The 22,594-nt window shown below is 37.4% G+C and overlaps 1 protein-coding gene across 1 annotated transcript in view; it reads right to left on the reverse strand.

Moving 5' to 3' along the window:
* SLC49A4 (solute carrier family 49 member 4) overlaps positions 1–22,594 on the reverse strand; it is a 67,892-nt gene that overhangs the window by 13,924 nt on the left and 31,374 nt on the right. Inside the window, exons 4-7 of the mRNA XM_045812740.2 lie at positions 22,164–22,293; positions 16,922–17,030; positions 9,964–10,031; positions 6,690–6,817 (exon numbers count right to left, since the gene is read on the reverse strand). Of these exons, the coding sequence (XP_045668696.1) occupies positions 6,690–6,817; positions 9,964–10,031; positions 16,922–17,030; positions 22,164–22,293 (435 nt within the window). The remainder of the gene's footprint in view (positions 1–6,689; positions 6,818–9,963; positions 10,032–16,921; positions 17,031–22,163; positions 22,294–22,594) is intronic.

Consider the following 22,594-nt stretch of genomic DNA (forward strand, 5'->3'; position numbering starts at 1 on the left):
ATGTCTAATCATGAGCAGCAATAGCCCCCAGTATTAGGTGCTGAGTACAGCAGGTAAAGTGTGCTAAATTCTATTAGCAATAGTCTTCAGGAAAACCCTGACAAGCTATGGTAGGTTTAGAAGACGCTGACTCAGGGCGGCTGGGGGGCTCAGTCAGTTAAGCATCTGCCCTCAGCTCAGGTCATGATCCCAGGGTCCTGGGATCGATTCCTGAATTGGGTTCCTTGCTCAGTGGGGAATCTGCTTTTCCCTGTCCCTCTGCCTGCCACTCCCCCTGCTTGTGCACGCATGTGCTCTCTCTTTCCCCCCTGACAAATAAATTTTAAAAAAATCTTAAAAAAAAAAAAAAAAGAAGAGGCTGACTGGACTGGTCAGTGCTGGGAATCCATGTCTGATGAGGACAGTTTGTGAGAACCGAGGGATGCTTAGATTAAGGCGAAGGCCAGACAGGACAGGTCTAATGTTTTGAGGGTGTCAGCGGAAGAGGGAGGGAGCTAACCAGCCCTGTAAGCTGTGTTGCTCCAAATCAGTTATCTCCATTGAAGAATTTCCCAGGACCCACAGCTGACGAACAATGGGAAGGGAATGGCTTCCTCTCTGAGGTGGTATTCCAGTTGCAGTCAGACGGACATATATCTGGATTGCAATGGAAGAGACTCATTTACTGAATGATAAATTATATCAGATAATAACTAAAGCTCATTCAAGTAGATCAATAACATATCAATTTAGGAAGAGAACTTAACTAGGATATTAAAAACAAAAATTTTATAGGTGTCCCGAGATAGGTAAGAATAAGAGAGAATTTATTTAGTTTTATAAAGAAGTATTATAAATAAGGATTATAAAATAGCACAGATTTTTATCATGAAAAGTTTTAAGGATTAAAATCAAGAAACTTCCCTAAAGAGTTGGTTTATAACATTAATATACTTTATTGGATAAATTTTATTATTATGCACACTGAATTTTATTTTATGATAAAGTTAGGAAAGTTAACTGGGAATTATTAGACCTTTATTAAAAATATTTCTACAATCTAAATTAAACTTGATATTGCAAGTGAAAATAATCCTTCTGGAAATAAAGACACATGTAAAAAGAGAAACAGTAAACATTCACAATGTTTGTTAACGGCACGGTTTTTTCCATCGGTTTTGGGTGTGTTGAATATATGGGATCCATACATATGCATGTACACACACACTGGTAGAACATTTCTATATTGTTGAGCTGTGCTTCTCCTCTCGGCCTCATGTTTTCTCCTTAAAAATGACTGCTGTGGCCTTCATGACCCACGACTGATTAAAATACGCTACTGCACACTTCATGTACTTGTGAAACTGGCTCCAAAAGAGGATAGGGTCTATTTTGCTGCAATATTCATTAATGGTGGTGATTTTCTTTCTGTATGTTATTATTTTGTGGGTGTCCCTTGTTCAGCCTCTTTGTTGGCTCAGTTTAGTCCTATTGAAGCTGACAGGTTTAGCGTCTCTTAACAGCTAGAAGACAAAGTGGCTGTATCTCGCAGAAGCACAACTAATAATCCTTTGAAATAGTGGGCCCAGAGTCGAGATTGGTTGTGTATCAGATACCACAGCTATAGGTTTATCAGTAACCTTTAAGTTCCCAAAGAATTATCTGTGGTTCTGCAGAAGGCGAAGCATGGTTACATCATGGAACACTGACCGATTACCTGGTCAAGCCCTCTACCTTCTCGAAACAGACCCGTTCCTCTTCTTGAAAATCCCCGTGGATAAACTTTATATGTGCTCAATAGGCCCTATCAACATTTCATGATTCTTACATTGAAGATTTTTCACAAATCCATTCTCTTCTTTTAATCCACGTTCTATTTTTTCCTTCTTGATCCGACAGTCATGAACATGAGTAACAGTCACATCCAGTTCACCAAGGTGGAAAGTATAATTAAGTCCCTTAGCTTTCTTTCCTTAAAGTCCCTAATTTCCTTAAAAGTGCGCATATGTTTGGGCACTTGGGTGGCTCAGTCGGTTAAGCATCTGACTCTTGATCTCAGCTCAGATCTTGATCTCAGGGTTATGAGTTCAAGCCCAGCATTGGGCTCCATGCTGGGTGTGGAGCCTACTTAAAAAAAAAAAAAAGTGTGCATATCTTTAACCACACTTATCATCCCCTTCTGAATTTTCTCATTCCTATGAAGAGGATCACTCTCTCGCCTATACATGTCACATGCCTTTCAAAACAACCAAATACGGTTTTTTTCTTCAAATACCTCTTGAAGTCAGCTTGTAGTCACGTCTAGTTCATCTGCTCCCCTTGCTCCCCACTCACTATCTGTTTCTGACCTCGTCACTGTGGTCTTCCAGTAACTTGAATTAGATGAAGAACCTCCCGAGGCAACTTCTGCTAAAACTCAAATTATATCGTTTCAGCAAACGCAACACCAAAGTGCTAACATTTTTCAAAATGCCATTTTCAAAGCATTTATCTGTTCAGTGAAAAATGACTGTGTGAGTTGTGGCTAACAGGGCTAGATACCTACTTTTCAGATAAGGTGAAAAATGTCTTTTCATAATTTTGTATATAGAATGAGCTTCAAGATTTTGAAACTCACATTATCTAGCCATGAGTTAATTTATTCGCCATATTGAAGATACTTCGATTAATAAAGATATAATACGATTTTAAATACTGAGTTTCCTTAAGGAAATAAAAGCATACCGCTGATAGCCTCCAAGCGGATGTATACAAGCAAGTACATGTCCCAAGACGCTGCACCTCTAGATAGAATGGAATGATCGGCTTTTCTTCTAGAGAGATGGCCACAATAATACCAACATCAGCGGATCACAAAAGATACTGCAACAGAAGGTTTTAGTAGTAGCAGCACTTGTAACACATGGGTTGAACAAAATTATGTTTTATTTTATTATTTTTTAAAGATTTTATTTATTTGACAGAGAGAGATAGAACACAGCAGGGGGAGCAGTAGGCAGAGGGAGAGGAAGAAGCAGGCTCGTCAAGCAGGGAGCCCGACGCGGGGCTCGATCCCAGGACCCTGGGATCATGACCTGAGCTGAAGGCAGATGCTTAATGACTGAGCCACCCAGGCGCCCCTAGCTTTTAATTTATTATGTCAAAAATTAAAACTAATGCATGTATTTTCACACTTTTCATGCAGATTCTTCTGATATTTAAAAGTAACAACAGGAATACTAAATTTACTAGAAATGGGGAAAAGACTAGATATTTTCCTCATTAAAAAAAAAGAACGACTCTGGTAAAAAAGAAATATGAATTTGCCCTTACTGGCTTTAAATATCAGTCTAAAGGTCCAGATTTGTCTATAATTAGATTTTGTAGTAAGTTCCCTTTCATGAAAGCTCTTTTACTTAAAAGGAATTAGGTCAGGTTTTTATAAAGGCAGTAAGAGTGTCTGTGACAGATTTATTCAAATTCTCCGTTGTTCCATTAAAATGTGCCCTTTTGCCTGCCTACAGCTACTGCTGGATAACAGAGTGACCACGGTTGCTATTACCAGCCATAAGTCACATCTACTGACATTCAAAATGGAGATAATACACACTTCATTCATCCATCCATTCACCCACTCACTCATTCATTCATTACTCAGGGCTTGTGCTAGGTAGTGGGGTGGGAGTTGGGGTCAGAATTGATAAGGCACAAGTCCATGCTCCAGATTTTCAGATTGGTGAGGGAGATAAGACACACATGCAAGTAACTATCAGGGGGTAAGTATCAGGAAAGAGAAAAAAAACACCCACCATGATCATTCGGGAAAGGAATGTGAAAATCTAGTTTTTAATGCAGTTTAAAAAGTATCTACTAGAAGTTTCTTTTTTTCTTTCTTTAAGGAGTTTCTAAGTGACATTCAAAAACTAACCTGCAATTGGAAACAACAGAATTTATAAATTCAGTGGTTGTGAAGATGACCGCATCAAACTCAACCTTTCAATTCTGGCCTTGATTTAATTTAGAAGTCTGCTTTCCTTTCTGTCCAACATAACTATTTTCAAGGACAGCCTGGAAAAACATAGTCCTGACCAGGGTCAATTATATCAATTTTCCTTTAAGATTTAAAAAGATGTATAGTTTTCAATACATGCTTTTTTTCTGATTATAAAAGTAAAACTTTAAAAAAATAAGTAAAATATGCTCATTATTACAAATCTACACAAAAAGGGAGGTATACATGTATTTTCTTGATGCCTACACCCAGAAATAAAACTGTTAATTTTATCAAATAGAAAATACTTAAAACTTAATGAATGTAATATCTTATAATGAATATTCTACACTTAATTCAAGGGCAAAAATGTGTTCATTATATACTCACAACTTTATTCTTATAAAATCTAACAGATACGTACTGACATACAGTACCATGCACACATACACAAATCTGAGTATAATGCCATGAATAAGAAGAGCTGTAAACTAAAACTATTCTACTAGAATGTTGTGCAACTGCTAAATTATGAAATTATACCCGAATAAAATAAAATAGAACAAAAAATTCTGGCTCAGAATACTTGCCAAAATGGTTCAAAACCCTAACGTAGGAATATTAGTATATAAAAAGTACACAGTATCCAAAAACTATTATTCTGGACAACTGGGCTTTATAGGCAAAGCAATAAAAATTAAAGAGGGGGATTCCTGGCAGGATGGTACAGGGCAGAAATTTCCAAACCTTCCTTCACAGCACACTTAGTGCCTCAGTAATTTTTTCATGGTGCCCAAGGCTAAAAGAAACAACTAACAATTCTGTTAATTACATAGCTGGGGCCAAACCATTTAAGAAATATATAGGTCCTGACAATTTACTGGCCATCTAAAAAATAATACCCATATGTTGAAAGAAATATATTTTTATTTCATTCTCAAATAACCACAATCACTTGTAATGAGATACGTGCAATCTGATGGGCACTGCATGACTTCTCAAATCTTGGAATCAAATCTGAGAATCAGACTGACACCCACCCTCATATCCTGTTCCTGATTTTTGTGCAGTATTTAGTTTTTATCACAGCCACTGCAGGAAACCAAACTTTGCAAAGATAGGATGTTATCAAAAAGAATGCAGCAGGGATCTAATGATGACACTGGGAACTCTCTTGAATTAAAGGTTCACAGAGTATCTGACAGATGTGGAATATCTCTGTGTTTCCTTCAGAAATTCAGAATAACCCATGATGCCCTTGTGAATTTGCTGAGGCACTCCAGGGAAGCTGGCTTGGTAGGAACTCTAAAACAAACGCCATCTTTGAAAAATTTGATGCCTCTGATATATAAATTGCTGGTCATTTTATTACAGAGCACACACATGCAAACTGGGATACTATGACAGATCATTTTATAGACCAAGAGAGCTCTGTTGCTTCTTCCTTTCCTTTAAGAAGAGATTGCTAAAGATGCAGATTTTTAAATCTGTTTGCAAGTAATAGCCACCTACTGGATTATGTGTTTAATTATGGGATTATTTGTTATAAAGGCAGACTGGAGGATTGTAGGATTACTTGTTGTAACAAGCACTTGCATGGGTAAGAGTACACGAGAGTCTGAAAGCGGCTCTACAGGGGCCTACTGCCCAGTGGCATGTATGTTTTATGGGGACTCCATGAGAGGAAGGTTCCTTTAGTCTACGTATAAGTCAGGCTGCTGATGGAATTAAGGTTGCTAAACAGCCGACCTTAAAATTGGGAGATTATCCTGGATTATCTGGGTAGCCTTGATGTAATCACATGGATCCTTAAAAGTGGAAGGCAGGGCAGAAGATGAGAGCTCAGAGGAAGATGTGACTTGGAAGAAAGGTGCAGGTGATGTTGTATGCAAAGGACTTAACCCATTGCTGACTTAACAGACAGAGGAAGGGAGAACCCAGGAATGTTGGTGGCCTCTGGAAGTTAGAAAAGGCAAGGATGTGGATTCTTCCCTAGAGTTTGACTCTTTCTTGCCTAGTGAGACCCAGGTTGGAATTCTAACTGACAGAAATGTAAGACAATAAATCTGTGTCATTTTAAGCCACTATATTTGTGGTAACTTGTTACAGCAGCCATAGAAAACTAATACAGACCCCCCAAATGATACTTTTAATAACAATGCAATAGCAACTATAAATATTTCAGGTCACTTAGATGAGCTGAGTAAGCTGCCTATAATACACGTGCAATAGGTATTTGCCATTAAGCTGTGTTTTGTATTAATGATGCAAGAAGACTGAATAACCTACAGGTGCTGGTTGAAAGAATTTTACTGGTGTATACTTCAAACATCATAGCTGTATGCCTTTGTTCATTTTCCGTAGGCTTAACAATGATGTAATGGCTATAAAGAAGATAAGAATCTTTGCATCATGCTCTGATACCAATTTTAAAAGAATATAGGCTTTTCCATGCTATGTAACTTTAGACTAAAGATTATACTACCTTTCCATACATAAAATACCAATGAAAATATTTTAAATTATTTCTTGAACTCCTTTTAGATGGGAAGATAGTTTGATGCCTGGACACGGGAAACATTTCTGTACATTTATTAGTTTCATAATTTTTATAGTTTCATAACAATAATTATTATATTTCCATTAGTTATGGAAAACAAGAAAAATTCCTACTTTTGGGGTATATATATTTTTGTGAACTGAAAATATCTATTCAAAGTTCAAAACAGTCTGTGTTCACCTGTGGTTAAAGGCAGGTGTGTGATGCTGTTCAAACAGGTCAGGGTGAACCACGTGGACGATAGGGTAGCCCCAGAAAACAGGAGGAGAAGAATCAGTTTCAGCATACCCCTGATAAAATCTGCAAACCTGAAAAGAAACAACGTTCTATTATAATTCTACCTAGATTTTTAAGGTACTATTTAAATTAATGACACACTTTCATTAAACAATAATTTCCTGAAGAAGTTTCCATGAGTTCTTTTTAAAGCAAGTAACAAAACTTTTTTTAACTGGTACATTTTGTGTGTATGTGATAAGTGTTACTTTGTGGCAAATATTTTTTTCCCTTAAAAAACACACAAAATGTCATCTCTGTTCAAGATCTATAACTTACAGGATGGATTCTGTGGTTTTAAATGCTACTTTTACTTTTCTTAAGTATTTTTCTATACTTTCCAAACATTCTATAATGAGCATGTATTATTCTAGTTTTAGAAAACAGGCTAACTTGTTGACATAAACTGGCAAAGTCGGCTCTTTCAAAATTCAAACTCGGAGAATACAAATGCTTACCCTCAGAGCCCCTGCGTTCCTTTATGATCTGGGCTCTATCTCCACTCTCTTTCTGCCTTACTCTTCTCCAGCTGGGCAGCCCTGTTTCCGTTTCTCATATAAGCAAGGGTTGTTTCTCACAGCAACACGCAGCTTTTGCATTTGTCCTGTTTGCCTGGAATGCTGGTTACTCCCATTGCTGACGTGACTTACTCCTGCTTACTCCACAGGTCGTTCAGGTCTCAGAGTCTTCAGTAAGACTCTCCGCGCTCATGGGAGAAGTCCTCACCATCCATCCCATCTCCATACCCTGTTTCTTCAGAGCATTCATCTCTATTGGCATTCCTCTTGTTTTCGCTTGTGTTTATTTTTTGTCCTCCCTACTAGACTGCAAGCTCCGGGAGAGCAAGAATGTAGCTCTGGAGTAACGAATACTATCCTATAAAGGTTGTGACTTATGCTTCATAGCATTTTAAGTTTTCAAAATTCCTGCTTTTTTCTGAATTAACATGAAATTAAAAGGCAAATGGTAGAGATGCTTATTGTTTAGTTATGACCCACGACTTTTCTATTTGCCAATCATTTTTCCTCATCTGCTAACTGTTGGCTGGAGAGGCACAATTCTCTGGCTGTGCCTACATACAACTTACTCTGTCCTTGAGAATTGTTCCTCTCGTGGAAAAACCGGTCCCATCCCAAATATAACATTTACCATGTTTTTTCTACTTTGAGGCTTTAAAATTGATCTTAATTTCTGTTGTGATTACATTACTGTCCTTCTTAATACTTTCGATGCCATCTTTTGTGCTTATTCGACCTGATAAGGTTAATCACGTTTGTAAGCGTTATCTAGACTAAAATAGCTTCCTATGACAGCTGATGCCATCTTTTGGTGGAAAAAATGGATGCACCTCTGCCCAGTGACTTAGGTTTGTTCTCAACTATTAAAGTTCACTAGCAGAGAATTCTTATGTACCCTGAAAAAGGTTCCACAACTTGATAGAAATTTCCCTCAAGAAAATCCAAAAACTGTTATAATTTCACGCCCACCAAACACTTTTTTGGTTTATGTTTTGGTATGCTGCAAGAATGTACTTGTCTGACAGGCAGATGGCAAGGCATGAGAGAATAAAATAGTTTTCTGGTACAATCAGAACTGAAACAGTTGAACAGTGAGGACGTTGACAGGGCCAGATCACACAAGAATAAGCTAGCCACTGTGATCTGCTGTTTTTGTAGACCTAGTCCTTTCCGATGGGGTAATACCATCAAAGTATACTGTTGGACATTTGGTAGTGGCCTTTAGTAACATAATTACATAAAAATTCACCCAAGCACTAATGTCTATAAGGAGATTCTGTTCTAGGGATCCCCAAAATGGTGTTATGAACCTAACTTTAAAATTGATTCTAGGCCTAGCAGAGAGCTACAATTGATTTCAGATCTCAAAGTAAGGGTAGTATTTTTTAGAACTACCATTTCAACAAATTAGAAATGTCCTCACTCTCATTTTTCCCTCCAGCTCCATTTCTATATAGATAAAATTAAGGGTTTATAGAACGAAAATAAAGCGAAAGGTACATGTGAGATGTCATTTCTGATACATAATAGTTCCCTCTTTGACCTATGACAAGGTGCTCAGAATAGGATTTGGTTAATGATGACTCACTATAATTGGCCTGGAGATTTAATTAGAAAAATTAGATAGGATTCTGTCAAACGTGACAGGTCAATGTATCCATGTAGTGATTTCCTACAAATGCTCTCTTCCTATTCCTCTTCTTTAGCTTTTAGATTTTATTCTTACATTTCCCTAACTTATAAAAACCTCAGAGTGATTGCGAAATTACACTGTCAATTTATTCTTTCATTATCCCAGAAACACTATGTAAACTGTAAGGTCTAGATATAATATTATCCTGTGTCAATTATGTTTAAGTATTTAGAAATTGAGGTGATTTACATATCTTATTTGATCTCCCCAAATATGTAATTAGATTCTTCTCTTTCTGGTAAAGTTGATTGCTTAATTTTGTTTTTGATGAAACAAGGTAAATGATTAGGGAAGTGAATGAGTATTATCTCCTTGGAAACACCAAGAATAGTTTTACAGGCAGTCACCTGGATGAGTGATATTTCCTTTTTTTTTTTTTTTCCCCAGAAAAAAAATGAGACCTTTTCCTTCTGACTCATTCTAAAAATGTGTTGTCATTACAGGTTAAGATCAAAGGGAGTTTGGTGAAACTGGAAATCCTTATGTACATTTTTCATCAAAATGGGAAAACACAAGAATGTATGTGCCACAAAAGACCGAAAATAAATATCTGCTAATCAGATCCTCCTTTTCATGCAAAGTTCTAGAGATGCTCTTAAAAACGATGCTTTTCAATTCTTCTCTATTCTTGATAAGTAATCAATTTGTCTTTATTACTGTACCACCTTTATCTGGGTTCCATTTGTAGATGCTGTTCTCCAATAATACGGAGAGAGGTGGCTTCATTGTGCTGGAAATAAATCTTCATCCTCCACAAACATTTTAGGACAGACTCCTCCTGGGAAAGGTTTCTTGTAGTAGCAAATTCTACTGCATATGAATTTTCCTGTAGTCTGAACAAGTGCCCTTCTCTGACCTTTGCCTTTTTATTTCCCCCTGAATTTTAACATTTACCAAAAGCAGCCATTTTTTCCCTGTTTTTTGGTTTTGGTTCAGTCTATTCACGTTTAACATAAAATATTCTCACCTTGCCATAGCTATTCCAACAACACAGCCTCCAACTATGGACCAAAATCCAATCCAGCCAGCATCTACCTGTGGAGAAAGTGCAGACACTTTTAATATAAGACTATCAGGTTGCAATTAAGAAGGCATGAAAAAAAGAGCTTCTCTAATCAATATATAATTCAATATATACGTATGAGTTTCTATGTACATGTATAATTCAATATATAATCAATAGCTAAATGGCAACAAATCTAGAAAATACTATTTAAGAAAATGAATAAAATGAAAGGATTCATGTGTGACTAATACAACTTATCTAAGTAAGTACATCCTTGATGAACTTTTTATTGGAATATTTAAATCAACAAAACAATCAGATGTTTTCACAAATAGATGTTTTCAAGCATGTACTACATTGTACTAGAACTCTTAATAGGAAAAGGACAGAAGATAGTCACTGACCTCAAGAAGTTTAAATACAAGCAACATACAGGAAACTACTAGGAAATAATCAGGTGCTCAAACATCTGGCAACAATTAAAGATGTATCAAGAGTCACAGAAGAGAGAGCAAGTGAGAGTGAGAGAAATGGGGGTTGAGCTCCTAGGAAGACTGCTGAAAGACAATTTGAGCTGGGTTTCAAATACATAGCTCATTTCATTCGTGGAAAAACATTTCTAACCCTGCCATTTAGTAGCGTTGTGACCCTGGACAAATTATGTCTTCTTACCCATAAAATGGACTAAATGAGGTAATTTGTGTACAGGACTTAGATCAGTGGTCAGCATACAGGAAGTGCTCAATAAAGGCTGTTATTACTACTTGATGATGATTCTCCATCTATCTAATGTCTTATGTCTTTCCTCCCCTCATGGCCAAACTTTCTCAGAGCAATCCACAAATGCTGCCTAGATTTACCCATCACTCACGTATCTTTAACTCCTACTATGACTTGGGTTCTGTCCCAATTCATACCCTTAATTCTTGGTTTCCTCATTATTACAATGAGGATAACAAAGGGTTTCTTTTTGAGATTTAAATAAGCTAATAAATGTAAAATGTTCAATACGTGTAAGTGGTTACCATTGGAATTCCATGGGTCCCTAACAGTATCAGTGCATTTTGTCTCCTCTTTCCCTTCCCATGGCTACCGTATTGCTTATTACCTTATTTCTTACTTCTGGATTCCTGTAATAGTTTTTTTTTTTTTTAAAGATTTTATTTATTTATTCGACAGAGATAGAGACAGCCAGCGAGAGAGGGAACACAAGCAGGGGGAGTGGGAGAGGAAGAAGCAGGCTCCCAGCGGAGGAGCCTGATGTGGGGCTCGATCCCATAACGCCGGGATCACACCCTGAGCCGAAGGCAGACGCTTAACCGCTGTGCCACCGAGGCGTCCCCCACAATCTATTCTGCCCACTACTGCCAGAATAATTATCCCAATCATTCCACTTTCCTGTTCAGAAACAGCTACTGGCTTTCACTGTGGTTATAGGGCCAAGTCCAAACTTGACCTGGCACTTGAGAGCTGCCCAAACTACCTTCTACCATTTATTATTTTCCTAGTCATATTTCTCATTACACCTATGCACCAAAATATGTTATCGTCTACCTGGGCCTTTAGTTGGATTTCACGTCTCAGCTGCCATTCAAACACATGTGACTACATGTGCTGGAAGCGGGCAGAATGGAGGTGTGCAGCCTCTAGGCGAGAACCCGGAAGACGGCTGTGTGCCTCCTCCACGCTCCCTTCCCTTTGTGACCACTAGAACCGGGATGTAGTCAGCAGCCTGAACCCTGCATACGATGACAAGGTGCGAGGGGACAGGACTGCTGCAAAGTGGAAGCAGCCTCGGTCTCTAAAGCAGTGTGAGGAAAAGAGCTATCCAAACTGTGGACAAATGTCCTAGATTGCTATGTAAATGAGAAATAAATTCCTTAAGCCTCAGAATGTTGGGATTCTAAGTCTCATAGCAGCTTAGCCTACTCTAAGTAATACAATTACTTAACAGTGTTTGGTGCCAGAACAAAGATAAGTACTCTCTGGAGAAAGAGAACAGCCTGAGGCTTAATTTATCTCTACATTTTTTTTTTCATATCATTGGCATTTGGGGCCAGAGAATTCTCTGTTCTGCACAACTGCCCCTCTCATTGCAGAGCATTTAGCGCCCGTCGCCTAAGGCCCACCCAAACATTTCCATCTATCCCCTGCGTGAGTGGGGGCCCTGTGTCAGGCTAAGAACCACTATGCATCTGACTGTACTGATCCTGCTCCTTTCAGGCCAATTGTGCTTTTCGGCTTCCTTTGTTCATGACATATATATATATTTTCTATCCACTAATAAATTAAAAATTTTAATTTTAAAAAAAGATTTATTTATTTTAAAGAGAAAGAGAGTATGTGCAAGGGTGGGGGGGCAGAGGGAGAGAGAGAATCTCAAGCAGACTCCCTGCTGAGTGCAGAGCCTGACTCAGGGCTCAATCCCAGGACCCCAAGAACCTGACCCTCAGCTGAAATTGAGAGTCTGATGCTTAACCAACTGACCCATCCAGGTGCCCCCTCTTTGCTCATTTAATTTTAAATTTCACTTTATTTAACACCTGGTGTGATTCCTGGTCTCTCCGAGTTTATACCGAGAGAGATACTTGAAAGGGCGTCTCAGGATTTATAATGTGAAGCGTAAGATCTGCAAAACCAGAATCATTTAAATGGGCGCTACACTCTTCTTTCTTGGAATTGAGCGTGCTTAGAATACCTGCCATCCAGAAAAATCAGTTAGAAAACTAAAGGAAGGCTTTCTTTTTACGGTGAAGGTACACTAGGTCATCTGGATTGATACTCTGGTTGAGAACTAGAAAATCTAGGGGAAAACCCATCTGATGGCATCGGAAGGCCAAGAAGGTAATTCCAGAATTATGGAACCGTGATATAGAATGGGAAGGAAATCCAGAAAGATAAGCCTAGTATTTGGGGACACTTTTCCCTTTGGGGTGTCTGCTGATCTCAGAAAAGGTAGCTAAGGGGCTGAGGGTTATCAATAGCCTTGCTGACCTAGGAAACAAAAAAATATGAGTTCAGGGCCTATTGTAAGGTGGGTGGCCTTGCTAAAAAAAAAAAAAATCCAGCCTTTTTTTTTTTTTTTTAAGATTTATTTATTTATTTGACACAGAGCACAAGCAGGGAGAGTGGCAGACAGAGAGAAGGGAGAAGCAGACTTCCCGCTGAGCAGGAAGCCCGACGTGGGGCTCAATCCCAGGACTCTGAGATCATGGGTCACACTTAACTGACTGAGCCACCCAGGCGCCCCTAAACCTCAGCTTTTAGATGGTGACTTTGAAGGACTATACCTAAGAGTACTATACACTGGAAATAGAACAGTATTCTGTGGGACTAAAACCCAGCTTTAAGGGTGCCTGGGTAGCACAGTCGTTAGGTGTCTGCCTTCGGCTCAGGGCGTGATCCTGGCATTATGGGATCGAGCCCCACATCAGGCTCCTCTGCTGGGAGCCTGCTTCTTCCTCTCCCACTCCCCCTGCTTGTGTTCCCTCTCTCGCTGGCTGTCTCTGTCAAATAAATAAATAAAATCTTAAAAACAAAAACAAAAAAACCAGCTTTAAGTAATCACAATTCCTGAAACTGGAGTACATGATTCCTAGACTCCTGTAAGAAAAAACATAGATCTTTCTGGGGTTAAATAACATCGTCTTGATGCTTAAATGAGCTCTACAACTTTTTATATACTCTGTTTGGTACTCAGTTGAAAATAAAGGCACACCTCATAAGGAGATAAGAAACCTTGGGAGATAAGAAAACATAAATGAATACCAAATATATAAACAGACCCACAGGGGATCCAGATCAAAGAATTATGAGATTTTAAGCAACTACTTTTAATAATTCAAAAAAGTAAAAGATCAAGCACTTCTACAGAAATGTGGAAACTACGAAAAAGAATCAAATAAAAATTTTATAACTTAAGAATATAACTGAAATTAACAACTCAGAGATGAGTTTAACAAAATATTAGAGATGAAAACTGAAATAGTGAGTTGGAAGAAAGGCTAGATGAAACATCCAGTCTGAAGCAGAGAAAGGCAAAAGGATAGAAAATTCAGAAAAGAGATTAAGAGACATAGGGAATATACTACGAAGGTATAACATACAGAGTCTCCAAAGGAAATTAGAGAAAACAGAACCTAAAGAAGTTAATTTTTATTTTATTTCAACTAATTTAAATTTCTTTTTTTAAAAAAAGATTTTATTTATTTGAGAGAGAGAGAGCCAGCACGAGCAGGGGGAAGGGTCAGAGGGAGAAGCAGACTCCCCGCTGAGCAGGAAGCCTGACGTGGGGCTCTATCCCAGGACCCTGAGATCATGACCTGAGCCAAAGGCAGACGCTTAACTGACTGAGGCACCCAGGCACCCTCAACTAATTTAAATTTCAAATTAAATAGCCACAAGTGGCTAGTAGCTACTGTACCAGACAATGTAGTTCTACAGGATAACATATTGGAACATATTAATAAATATATGATTTACAAGGAAGTTAATTACAAAGAAGTTAATTCTTTTTTTTTTTTTAAGATTTTATTTTATTCGACAGAGAGAGAGACAGCCAGCGAGAGAGGGAACACAAGCAGGGGGAGTGGGAGAGGAAGAAGCAGGCTCCCAGTGGAGGAGCCTGATGTGGGGCTCGATCCCATAACACCGGGATCACGCCCTGAGCCGAAGGCAGACGCTCAACCGCTGTGCCACGCAGGCGCCCCAAGAAGTTAATTCTTAAACTGATTTATAGATTTAAAAAAATTCTAGCCAAAATCCCAATAAAGGGGCATATTTATTCTACAAAAAGCAAAATTTATTATAACACTAAAATACCTTGAAACACTTTGGTATCAGCACAAAGACAGGCAAATAGACTAGAGGGAAAAAAGTAGTTTAGAAACACATCTCTGCACACAAGGGCACTTCATTATGACAAAGATGAACTAGAGAGCAATGAGAAAAGCATGATCTTTAAAAAAAAAAACTGATACTAGGTTAATGGATACCTATATGGGAAAAAAAGAAACTGAATTTCTACCTTAAAACAAGCACAAAATTCAATTCTAGGTTTAAATGTGACAAGAATAATGATAAAGCTTCTAGAATAGCACTGTCCAACAGTGCTTTCTATGATGACAGAACTGTTCTGTATCTGCTGCCCAATATGGTATATATGGTATATTTTATATATATATATATATATAATATATACATATTATATATATATATAAATGAACTTTGAGCAAGCGAAGATTTCTCTCCTTCTCTCTGCATTATGGTCTCTGCTACACCCAACATGTACACTATTTCCGAGTTGGTTTCTATTCAATACTTCCTCTTTGTAAATACGGGTCACATTTCCTGTCTAATTTTTTTTTTTTTTAACAGTATGGTACATGCCATGGATGATACAACGTAAAGGTTCTGAATCCTTTTATCTTTCCCTAAACTGGTTGATTTTTGCGCTTTGTGTTAGTAGGCAGTTCAGTTAATAACCAACCACCTTGAACTTGTATAGGCTTCATTCTGTGTTTTATTAAGGTAGGTAAGTAGAAACCGAAGTGTTTCCCAAGCCCTCCTCACTTGGTAGGACTCAATCTCCAAACTGTCTCCTCTGCAGATTTTTGTCAGGGCTTGTGTATGGTGGGTCTAAATAGAACAGGCCTTGTTTTACCTAGGGCATGGTCCTTGATTCTAATTTTGGCCTAGATTCTTGCGTCTCAGAAGCAGCCCAGGTATTAACAAGGTGTTAAGGAGGTCTTACCGTTACGGCGGAGCCCAGCACTGCGTGCCCTCTGCTGTATTCGTTCTGCTTTACACCTCCTAGCAGTCTTTCTGTTAAGCCTCTGGTAGCTCTGCCCTTTATATGTGCATTCCATTTCTCAGCCAAGACTTGCTGAAGACCCCACACAGTCTTCTAGGGAGCCCCCTTCTGCACAGCTCTCTTCTTTACAATCAGCAAGAAAAAGGTAGCCCAATAGTAGGCAAGAGACTTGAACAGGTGTGTCACAAAAAAGGATATTCAAATGTCCAACAAACACTTAAAAAGATACCACTATAATGGCACTTAACTGCACAGCCACTAGCATCTTTAACTTTAAAAAGACTAACATTGCCAAGCGTTGGTAAAGATGTGGAGCAATGAGAAATTTCATGTCCTGCTGGTAGGACTATAAACTGACACAACCGCTTTGGGGGAAGTTTGGCATCATCTATCAAACCAGGCATATACTATAACCAGTAATTCTATTCCCAGCTATATATCCAAACAGAAATGTGTATAGAGGTGCATCAAGAGTGTATGAGAACATTCCTACAGCATTGTTGGTGACAGTCAAAACTGTCAACAATCCAAACGTTCACCAACAGTAGAAGGCACAAATTGTTGCTCATTCATACAACGGAATGGCGTACCAGCGTGCTGGATTCCCTCTGTTTGCCCCTTCAAAGCCCTCTACTCCTTTCTATCATGCCACCTGGAAGTGAGGAGAAGGAATACATGGCTGGAAGCATATAGGTGACATGGTTATTTTTAAAGAAATGAGATACTTTATTCTGAGACTAGAGAGAAAGTGAGAAATTACATGACAAAGTAGCCACATATTTGATGATGGGATCTTAATCTTCTTTATAAAGTATGAAGCAAGACCAGGATGGAGTCAACAAAATGAAGATTTTCCTTCTTTAGTTTTCTGCTTATTAGCATCATTAATAGTAGCCAAATAAATGTAAAATTTATTGCTGTTAACAAAATCCAGGAAGAAAATCAATATTATTTTTAACTATTTCACTAAGGATCTTGCTTTTGCAACAATGATATCAGATAATATTTTACCCAGGCCTTGAAGCTTAAACCAAGAACATGCAGACAATATTTATAATTTAAATGAACTAAAAATACCTACAGCTTATATAAAAATAAAATGCTTACTTGGCTGACATGCACTGGTGTTAAAATCAAGTCCAGAACTCCAGACCAACCAGCAAATACACCAAGTGGTATGGCATATGCTAAAGCAATCATCAAAAATCTCATGTTGCTGTAAAAGAGAAGTAAAAGAAAATATTACTGCGGATTCAAAAATCTTGATTTTAAATTCTTACTCATGAAAAATGTAAGTCCTTTGGAAACTGGAACACCAGAATCAGAAATAGAAAATGTTTGTCAGTTTCATAATAAATTCAAAGTTCTTTAAATTTTTTTGTTTTTATAAAAATCCTTCTTGTTCGTATTGTTTAAAGTTGTCAATGTTTATTATATAGATGAATTACCAACATTATTTCATAGAATGAATAGGGAGGTTCAGTTTAAAAAAAGCTCTTATTTGAAAGGATAAATTACCATTTCTCCTTATGAACGAAGTGGAGGGGAAAAAAATCAAAGCTTAAAAAGAAATAGATAATTTGCTAGTTTTACTATTTTCAGAGAGCAGTTTTAACTTTTGTTTTATTGCTATTAAAATTTGTATTAGTCAAAGATTTTAATAGGCAATACAATGGAAATGGCTCAAAACCAAAAAGTTTGAAAATATGGGGAAAACACGTCCCTACCCTATTCTCCTCTTCCCACAATTACCAGTGGTAGCACTTTCTTAGGCAACTTCCCAGAAACATTTCAAAATATACAAGCTTATGTATATGTACAAATGTGTGTGTATAAGAATATATTCTTATTATAGAAATTTGTACGTATATTATAGATATGTGCATATTAATATATATACTCTGTGTATGTGTGTATATATATATATTCTTTACCCAATCTTTTTACATAAATGGTAGTATATTACAACCATTCGCTGAATTTTACTTTTTTAACTTAATAAGTCTTAAGAACTCTTCCATCGTCAATAAAGAGCTTCCTCATTCTTTCTTAGAGCTGCATTGTACTCCATTATGTTGCTATATCATAATTTAACCAGCCCTCACTGAGAGATTTGTATTTTTTATTACATATGGTATATACACGATATACATATATATATATTACATTTTATATATAAAATTGTATTCTTTTGTTCCTACAGTCATTTCACACGTGCACTAGTACATTTGGGGAACTGACTCCTAGAAGTGCGACTGCCACGTCAAGAGAGTATGTGGATTTATGACTTCAACAGATGATGCCAGTTGCCCTCTAGAGATTGTACTTTCCTACACACTATCAAAATGGCTAAAACAACAACACAGTGGTAACACCAAAGTCTGGTGAAGATGCACAGACACCAGATGCTTGTGGTGATGAAAAATGGTACAGCCATTCTGGAAAATGGCCTGGCAGGTTTAAGAAAAAAAAAAAAACAACAACAACTTAATATGCAACTACCATACAATGGCAATTGCACTCCTGGGCATTTATCCCAGAGAAATGAAAACTTGCGTTCCCACAAAAACCTGCATATAAATGTTAATTTGTCATGGCCAAAAACCCTCTAGAATCGACACAGATGTCCCTCAACAGGTGAACAGTTAAACAAACTGTACCTCCACACCATGGAATACTATTCGGCAATAAAAAGGAGTTAACTACTGAAACACAAAACCACCTGGTAGACTCTCCAGAGAATTATGCTTTTTTTTTTTCAAGTTTTTATTTAAATTCCAGTTAACAGTGTAATATTAGTTGCAGGTGTCGAATTTGGTGATTCAACACTTACACACAACACCCAGTGCTCATCACTAAAAGTGCCCTCCGTAACCCACCATCCATTTAACCCATGCCCTGCCCACCTCCCCTCCAGCAACCCTCAGTTTGTTCTCTATAGTTAAGAGTCTGTTTTCTGGTTTGCTCCCCCCCCCTTTTTTTAAGCCACTCTCAAAATTTACGTACTATATGATTCCATTTACATAACATTCTTGAAGTGACATTATAGTAATGGAGAACAGATCAGTGTTTGCTAGGGGTTAAGAAGCAGAGCAGGAGGGAAGTAGATGTGGCTGCAAAAGGACAAAAAACGGGATCCTTGTGACGATGGAAATGTTCTGTTATCTTGACTGTCAATGTTAATTTTCTGGTTGTGATATTGTACAACAGTTTTGTAAGATGTTATCACTAGGGGAAACTGGGTAAAGAGCCCATGTTATCCTTCTGTATTATTTCCTACAACTGCATGCGAATCTACAATTATTTCACACACAAAAAGTTTAATTTAAAAAATGTAATAAAAATTACATACCATTAACAATAGCTAGGAAAGCCCAAGATCTCTATGGGGGGAAAGAAAAAGCAAACTTTAAACTAATTAAGGGCATAGAAAATGATCTAAATAGATGGAGAGACAGTCTATATAGTCAATTCACCTCAAATTAATCAATAAATTCAATATAATCCCTATTAACATTCCAGTTGAATTTTTTAGAAACTTAAATATGCTCTAAAGTTTATATAGAAAAATAAAAGTCCTTGGAAAGCTAACTCACCTTTAAAAAAAAAAAAGAAAAAGGAGGCCCTTATCCTATCACATATCAAAACAAACTGCATGGCTGAAATAAAAAATGGTGCACAAACAGCTGAAGAATAAGCACAATGGAGAACAGAGGGCTAACAAACTGCTAATGATTGTTCAGTAGATAGTGCTAGTTTCTTTTATGGGAAAACCCCCACAAAACTCCTGCATCATTAGTTAACATCATGTACTAAGGAAGATTCTAGGTGGGTTGAATACCTCAATGTAAAAGATAAAACCAGAAAGTTAATAATTAAGGAATCCATGGACAAAATTTGTAGGTAGATGACAGAATGGGAATAGATATCTGAAATTTATCATTATTATTTTTAAAGATTTATTCTTTAATTTTTTTTTTAAGATTTTTATTTATTTCAGAGACAGCGAGCGAGCGCACAAGGAGGGGGAGTGGCAGAGAGAGAGAGAGAGAAGCTGGCTTCCCACTGGGGCGGGGCTCGATCCTAGGACTCCAGGATCATGACCTGAGCCAGAAGACAGACACTTAACCGAATGAGCCACCCAGGTGTCCCTAAAGATTTATTTACTTATTTTAGAAAGATAATAAATATATAATGGTGGTGAAAACTTTGGAGCATAAACAATGATTTTTTTGTTTCCCCAGACAATGGAATTAGAATCTAGAGAAGCAGTTACTCTGATTAATCCACAAAGTAATGACTTCAGGCATCCTTTGAAGGGCCAGGGAAAACTACGTGATAGGCTAGGGGGATGGGGCATGGCAGGTCCAAAGAACTCCCCTGGAGAGCCCTCCCCTAGAGGCAATGCTGCAGACTTAACTAATAATGGAAGAAATGAAGGAATGTTAGACATTGGTGAAAAGGGAAAGATCTTCTACTTTATGGTTTTAACAGAGAATAAAGATCTTGACTCTAGAGTAATTAGAAGCAAACACAGGGTATATATTGTGGTCAGAGTGATAATTTTACATTGTTTTTCCTTGTCAGAACAATTTTTTACACAACTCCTTAGCTTAAAATCCCTCAGTGACTCCTTATTTTCCACAGACTAGTCCAAATTATTAGTCTGGCATAATATGACCAAACCTACCTCTCCTGACTGCTAACTAAACTCTGGTGCTGCATAGGGAAAAACTTAAACAACATTAAAAAAAAACTATCATTTTAAACTGTCATCCTACACATATGCACCACTGGTCACCATTCAATTTAATGAATATTTTTATTTGCCTATTATGTGGAAGGCAATATTCTATGTGCTGCAGAGATGTGATTTTTAAAAACTTTTTGCTATACTCCAAGCATATTTTCACTTTGTGATCTCCCCACATATACATACGTATATTTTGAAACAGAAGTCTCACAAAATACATGTACCCTTACTACATGTGATATAATAATATTTCCATTCTAGCTTATTTCGTCCTACTTTTTTTTTTTTTTAAAGGTGGTCTACCTACTAACTTAGTTGGCTCTGAACCAAAGTTTGAAAAACAACGTGACACAGCCTTACGAACGTGTGGCTAGTATTCTTCACACACTGAGGAACTAAAGGTTTCATTTTATTTCACTGTAATTAATTTAAACCAAATTTAAAAACAGAAGCAGTGCAAAGTACTTCCCCATTAACCACAACTTTATTTTTTTGGTAGGACTTATATTTCACTTTAACTTCTACGTTGGGTAAGATATTACTGGAATGTGCCGGGTGTAGCATGTGTTGTTTCTAGTATTACAACCTGTCACTGATCTTGGTGTCAATGAACGGACTCAGTTCTCATTTTTTTTTTTTTACACGGATATAACTTTGTAATTTGCTTATTTGAATATTTTATGAAGGAAAAAATAAGAGAGTAGAAGAAAATATGTTGCAAATTTCACAATGAGTGGCAACTGCAATGTGTTGCAGCAGAGCAAAATGAATGCTGTGTAAAGAAAAATTTTAAGACAATTTAGTGGATAATATTAAAGGACATGTTCAACAAATGCATGGTAAATTTTATAGGAGGTTTCTTCTCATCAGTCAAAAAGGAATAAAAAAATTAGTTACCCAAAATCAGAATTAAATGTCCAATAAACATTTTTCAAAAATTTTTTCACAAATCTGAGCTATCACTTTGGCCACCTATAAAATGGTTTGGATTCCTATACAGAAAGAAAACCATTTTTTAAAAAAATTTTTTTAAAGATTTTATTTATTTATTTGAGAGAAAGTGTGAGCATGAGCAGGGTGGGGGCAGAGAGAGAGGGACAAGCAGACTCCCCACTGAGCAGGGAGCCCAACGCAAGGTGGGGCTCGATCCCAGTGACCTGAGCCAAAGGCAGATGCTTAACTGACTGAGCCACCCAGGTGCCCCTGTTTTGGGTGATTTTTAAAAATAGATTTCTGATAGGGGTGCCTGAGTGGCTTAGTCAGTTAAGCGTCTGACTCTTGCTTTCAGCTCAAGTCATGATCTCATGGGTCTTGAGATCTAGCCCCACAGTGGGCTCCATACTCTGCTTGCAGTCTGCCTGGGATTCCCTCTCCTCCCCACTGTGTGTGCATGCTCTCTTTCTCTCAAATAAATAAATCTTAAAAATAGATTTCTGATAGGAAACCCCTCTAAAATATTTAATCAGTATTTTATCAATTATTTGCAACCTGATTAATGGGTTGCTGAAAAATTACCATCCTAAGTTACCTTAAATAAATGTGAAATTATCTTAAAGGTGCTAGTCAAAACCACTCAGTGATTCAAAGTGTATTTACCTTAATAATCTACAAAAGCTCCGCCGATAACTCAGCCGCTGGCTAGCCGCAGCAACACTGGGAGGAAGTGGAGGCCGGGGTGGGAAATAAGCTAGTGTTGCAGAAAACAGTAAGCAGACAACTCCAAATTCTGGGGGCAGGGGAGAAAAAAAAGAATAAAATGTTAACCAGACAACACAGAAAGTTCAATGTTTCAAGTATTTATTTATCTAACAAATCATTAAGCTCTAGGCATAAAAAGATAAGCAAAATATAGTACCTAGCAAAATTAGTTCAGTCTTGTGAAAAAAACAGATCCGTAAAGATATAAATTTCAGCAGCTCATACGTAAGAAGCCATACTATGGTACACACTACATAGACGGAAACACTGAGGCAGAAGCAAAGGTTACTCGAAGGAAAAAACATTAAAAACCAAGAGTATTGTAGTAT

The sequence above is a fragment of the Ursus americanus genome, chromosome 4 (assembly GCF_024610735.1).
Source record: "Ursus americanus isolate L20-20 chromosome 4, mUrsAme1.1.p, whole genome shotgun sequence".
Lineage (NCBI taxonomy): Eukaryota > Metazoa > Chordata > Mammalia > Carnivora > Ursidae > Ursus > Ursus americanus.